Source organism: Zeus faber (genome assembly GCF_960531495.2).
Source record: "Zeus faber genome assembly, chromosome: 6".
Lineage (NCBI taxonomy): Eukaryota > Metazoa > Chordata > Actinopteri > Zeiformes > Zeidae > Zeus > Zeus faber.
This window is the reverse complement of record NC_137201.1, coordinates 10,534,304-10,540,552: the sequence shown is the minus strand read 5'-3', so window position 1 is coordinate 10,540,552 and position 6,249 is coordinate 10,534,304. Positions and strand designations below refer to the sequence as shown.

The 6,249-nt window shown below is 44.4% G+C and overlaps 1 protein-coding gene across 1 annotated transcript in view; it reads left to right on the top strand.

Annotated features, from left to right (window-relative positions):
* Positions 1-5,432, top strand: part of nrn1la (neuritin 1-like a) — a gene marked incomplete at both ends in the record, with an annotated part of 47,795 nt that extends 42,363 nt beyond the window's left edge. Inside the window, one exon of the mRNA XM_080002783.1 lies at positions 5,138-5,432. Coding sequence (XP_079858909.1) covers positions 5,138-5,432 — 295 coding nt within the window. The remainder of the gene's footprint in view (positions 1-5,137) is intronic.
* Between the last annotated feature and the right edge of the window lie 817 nt (positions 5,433-6,249).

The window sequence follows — 6,249 nt, the reverse complement described above, 5'->3', positions numbered from 1 at the left end:
CTCTGGTCCTGGGCCCAGTTACCTAGACCAAAGACAGGAGGTGTGGCTGCCTAAACCACACCACCCCCAATTCACAGAACAGTTAAAATATAAAATGTTATGCAATGTCTTACTCAGTAATCTCAATAGGAATCACGTAACGGACTGTAAAAATGCTGACATTCAATTAACTGAGAGTGGAACCTTGTTTTTGTATCGACCTGGTCTTTTTTTGTTGGACTTTTGAACATAAACTTGAGATCAAATACTGATGAGAGCAGTGTTTCCCAACCCTTTTTCTTCTACAGCACATTTTTTGCTATTAAATAATACCACGGCACACCACTATGCTTTTAATCATGAAAAATGTCAGAAACATGGGTAACTTTACTTATATTATGGTCTACTAGTAGCGACGCAAGACTTGCAAATGATTAGTTCGTAATGAACAACTCTTTTAACTGACTTGGACGTCATTCACTCTCCAAAGGAGTGGGCGAGCAAGTCAACTCACAAACTGAAATAATAATAATTTCTGAGGACTAAATTAAAGTCCATGGAAATCAGGCCAATGTATTTGCCATAATTCACATTGAATGTGACTGGTTTACACTTTCCCACAGATTCTTGTGAGAATTCCATCCACTCAGAGAATCTGACTCTTCAAGCCATTCTTTTGGGCTCGCTGGAGCATAATGATTGACACATTTTTCCCCATTTCAAACATCCAGTATGTTTCTAGTTGTCAAAAACAGCTGAAAGTGTAATTATATGTATATAATATTTTATTTATATATATTTATTTATACAATACAAATATAATATATATAACGTATTATTTTTTATTCTGTATATAATCTTAAAAAATATTGTGTGGGAAAAAAAAATCACAAAAATGAACAGAATCATTTTTTACAGTACCGTTGGTAAGATTTGGTAATATTCCACCTTTTATGGATTTAGTCAAGGTTGACTGTGATAAATAATTTTGAAACTTACTCGGCCAATTGTTCATGTTCATCCTTGCAACTCACTTTAAAAGGAGCTTTCAAAATAATGTGCCACAGAAACTATCAATTACTTTTAAAAAACTATTAAAACTATTAAAAACAAAACCCGGAAATAAAACACGAAAGACCATTCCTTGTTTTTATCACCCTACCCCAGGAACTTCACATTTCTCAGTGTCGAGGCAACTTTTGATTAGTTCCCTCTTTTTTTTTCTTACCACCCCATAAGTCCTTGTTTTTACGGGTTTTCTGCGGTTATGAGCGTTTCGCTGCGCATTTGTAGAATCCAGCGTGTGACGAATAAAACTTTAAATCTTGAAGCCCGGAGTTAGACGTTGAAGTGTGAAATGGTTTGGATTTCGGGAGTTTATTTCCAGGCCTGCACTCCTCGGTGGAGCGCTATTTTTATTTTTGTTCCCAGAAAAAAAAAAAGCGGCATCTAAACTCTAAATCGGAGTCTGTTCAGTGATCACACACTCACGTTTGCACTCAAAAGGAGTTTACTGTGAGTCTCGGGGAAGTTTAATGCCAAGGATTCTCCAAGAATTCTCAGAGATAAAACCCCAAAACCAGTGTTTTCTGTACTACAGGAGTAGAACAGATGGAGACATGAGGACACCTCTCCTCTCCTCCTCTTATCCTCTTTGTGTTTTTCTCCTCACCTCTCTCTCCTCATCTATCCTCCCTCACCTCTCCCCTCTGAGTTTCCTGTCCTCTATTCTCCTCATCCTTCCCTACTCATCTTTTCACCACTCCTCTCCCCTCTCCTCTCCTCCCCTCTTCCCTCTTCCCCCTCCTCCTCTTCTCTCCGCATCTCTCCATTTGTAGACCCACTTCCACATTCCCATGGAGCATTCGGGCATTCATGCTGATTCTGAATTAAAGAAGATAAATAAACAGATGCTTCCCATTCCCCCCGACCCCCCTTCCACGCCCCCCTCTGCTGCTCCTCCCCCAGTTTTTCCCTTAACACCCCTCCTTACTCCACCCCTCCAGCAGATGTTCTGTCGGAGGTGGTCCAGCTGGGTGTTTAGGCCCTGGCCAAAGGCCAGACACTTGTATAGGTGTGTGTGTGTGTGTGTGTGTGCGCGTGCGTGCGTGCGTGCGTGTGTGCGTGTACTCGGAAGTCATTCTACGATTTAGAGTGCAAGAACTAACTGGAATGGCGAGAAGAGAAGATCGAGAGGAAACAAACTGGATGTGAGACACAAGAGATCAGTAAATAAAATGGCCCATTGGGAAATACTCAAATGAATCCCGCAGCCATGGCTAATAACTGTCAAGCAACAGTACATCATCAAAAGGTTGAAGGGAATAGGATAGTAGGATAGTGAACTTGTATAGTGCTTCTTCACAGACCTGCAAAGTGAGAAGTTTTTGTGAGTCTTCCCGCGCCCCAGGACAGACATTTTGGGGGTTTAGGAGCTTAAGCAAAAAGGCTCATTCTTTCAATGCCAAGCGAAATAAATACAACTTCCCCAGATGTCAAATTTGGTTTTACATACTGTAGGTAATCCATCAACGTGAATGAAGTTTCCTCGATTGGTTTTGTAACGTTTATCCAAAACGCCAATAGTCAGGCTAATAGCTAAAGTTGCGTCAATGGCATGGCAGTCCTCCAATGAAAACGAACAACTTCCGCCATTAATGCCTACTGTACATGTTGGGCCTTTTTCCATGGATACTAGTATACCTTTCCTATACCTTTCATCGTGATCGTGGCGCCGTCCCTTGAGGCTGCCTGCGGACACTTCTCACATTTTAGTATTTTTTTCCGTTTTTTATCACCATGTCCGCCAAAAAAGCATCGGCAGTGATCTCCTCCGGCCGCGATGCACTCGTGAATATAAACATTTCCCTGAAAGGGCAACTTTGGGACTTTTTATCCGCGGATCTAGAGTGGCCGCCGGAGATTTGACACGCCAACGCTCTCAACTACAACAGCAACAACAACAACAATGGAGCCGCTGTTCCACGGGCGGGCCCACGGAGGAAGCACCGTGGTAAACGAGGCGGAATTCGGGTCAGAGTGAGGACGCAACGTTACCGTCACCTCTGCCAAGCATCCTTCTTGCCAACGTTCAGTCCCGAGAAAACAAGATGGATGAACTTTGAGCAAGGATTACATTCCAACGGGATATGAGAAACTGTTACGTCCTCTACCTGACGGAGACATGGCTGAACCCGCTGGTGCCGGACCACACCAAATGTCCAGCCGAGTCCTTCTCCGTGTTCCCCGCCGACAGGTCGGAGGAGTCGGGGAAATCCGACTGGAGGCGTCTGCCTCATGACAAACAGCCGCTGGTGTAACCCCAACAACATAAAGACTTTCCTGCTCCTGCTCGCCGAACCTGGATCAGCTAACCATCTCATGCCGTCCATTCTACCTCACCCGGGAATTCTGCACAGTCATCATCACAGCTGTTTATATTCCACCACAAGCGGACACCGACACAGCACTATCAGACCTATTTGATGTGCTGTGCGGACTTCAGAATGAACATCCTGACGCGGCTGTGGTGGTGACTGGGGATTTTAACAGGGCGAACCTTAAAAAAAAGTTCTGCCTAATTTCTATCAACACATCACGTTCCTCAACGTCAGCAAAACTAAGGAGCTGATTGTGGACTTTAGGAGAGGATTACAACCGAGAACGCATGTGCCTTTGGTGATAAATGGGACTTTTGTCGACAGGGTGAGCAGCTTCAAGTACCTGGGAGTCCACATCACAGAGGATTTAAGATGGACTTTACAAACAGACACTCTGGTGAGAAATGTGAAGCAGCATCTTTACCTCCTCAGGCAGCTGAAGAAATTCCAGGTCACTGCCAAGTTTGGGAACTGTACTGCTCAGGACAGGTGGATCCTGCAGAGGGCGGTGCGTTCAGCTGAAGGGGTCCTCATTGAGACAAACACAGAGGCTCCACTACCTTACTGTGCTGTATGTAGCATACTGTACTGCATACTGCATCACTGTTCTGGGTTACTGCATACTGTGCTGTATTGCTGTTCTGTTCGGTGTTACTGTATTGCTGTGTCGTACAGTTGTATACTGTACTGTATATCTCCACACACACTACCTCACTTTATTCACCTGCCACTTTAAATGCACATATCTATATATACATAATAGCCTATCCCATATACATAAGTCTATTCCCTTTATTTATATTTTGTGTCCCCACTCTGCATTACCTTTGCGTTATTTTATTGTATTTTATTTTATTTCATTTCATTCTATATTATTCAATTTACTGACCTCATTACATTTTAGGAATCAGTTAGTTAGTGAAGTAGAAATTAGCTGGCTATTGTTTTCAGTCTAGAACATATTGTGCATAATCACCGGGTGCGTCGCATTGACATTTCACTGCATATATGTATGGAAGTATGTATATGTATGTGACGAATAAACCTCTTGAGTCTTGAATCTTGAATCATCATATTGATAGGATGCAGAAAAAATTCCAAGAGGGTACTTGTCTAGCCTCAGTGCAAAAGGGCAGTTAGGGGCACATGCAAGTCCATCTGTGCACATGGCTAGGTCCTCCATTAGTAACACTGCAAGCTTTGGTGTTTTTATTCGGCAAGCGTTCCATCAATCCTCTTCTTTCATGATTTTTACACGCGCACACACACACACACACACACACACACACACACACACACACACACACACACACCCACACATAGGCACAGGCACATACACATCTACACACATGTATTGTATTGTATGCATCTCACAATGTGCATAAATTTTACAATAAATTATACAATAATTGTTGACCCCCTCCCTCCTTTAAAAGTAAAAAAGGAGGGGAGTATTTGCATTCGTCCACCCACAGCTATTTACATACGTGCAAACACACACACACACACACACACACACACACACAAACACACAGAGACACACACACACACACACGTTACATTAATGCAAACTCAGTAAGAGGCTGCAATTTGCATTTATTTATTTTTTTTACATTATCTCTCTCTCTCTCTCTCCCTCTCTCTTTCTCTGTCTCTCTTCTCCATTGCTTCCATTGTAATGGTGATTTATCCTACCAAGTTCTATGGTGTGAAGGTTAAACACACACTCACACACACAGCCACCATCTAAAGACGTCCTCTTGTATCCCTCTCTCCAGGTCGTGGGACTCGTTCCACAACTGTGCCAACAAGGCGATGGCCGGCTGTCCAGAGGAGGCTGCAGCCGTGTGGGAGTCACTGCGCCAGGAGTCCAAGAAGATGCAGTTCTCGGGGAACCTCTACGACATGTGCTCCCGGCGCGATGGCCACAAGACGGCAGCCACCGCGCCCCCACCCCACCAGGAGGAGATCAACCAGGAGTCCCTGAGGGGCCTGGCCTCTCCTGCGTCTGGCCCCTCATTGCTCTACCTGCTGCTCCTTCCCCTCAATTTCCTCCTGTCCTGGATCGAGTAGCGTCTGGGACTGGCGTGGGATAGATCGACTTTTCTACGTTTTTTGTTTGTTTACCCTCGCTCCCACCGCCTCGTCCATGAGCCTATAGACTCTCAAAATTGTTGTTTTTTTCACTTCATTCCGCCCCAGGTGAGGGGAGGGGAGAGGGGTGGGGCCAGAATATTCCAAATTGCATGTTCAGAGGCCGAGCGTCTTTTTGATAATGTGTCTTAAAAACCGCATCTGCTGTTGCATATCCTGCGCCTTTCAATTAGTCTCTCTATTGGACACACACACACACACACACACACACACACACACACACACACACACACACACACACACACACACACACACACGCTGCAATCCATGCAGATGCACATACAGATGTACAGTACACACACACACAGGCTCACGTGTAATGATCGTTACACACGCAGATATACTCAAAAATAAATAGAGCCACGGGCAGACACACTCAGACACGTGGTAATACGCTATCGCATACATAGACACACATGTACAGTAACGCCAGACACACGTTGTCTGAATGCCCCCCTCGAACCGGTTTCCTCCCCTGTCTCGTTTGGGTTACATCCTAGCATATTCGCATCCTAGAAGGAACCTCTGAAAGTAATGACGGGAGCATATACAAGTCGCTGTGGTTTAAACATCAAAACCAAGTGATGTATCAAAGGCCAAACCAGTTAATACACGGGACGCTGCGGGTCGTTTGCCACAAATAAAATTTTTCATCCGGGAATTGAGAGACGATGAGATAAAATTTCAGGATCTTGTTATGGCGAGCTGATAACCCTGTCATTGGGGGAGGCAACAT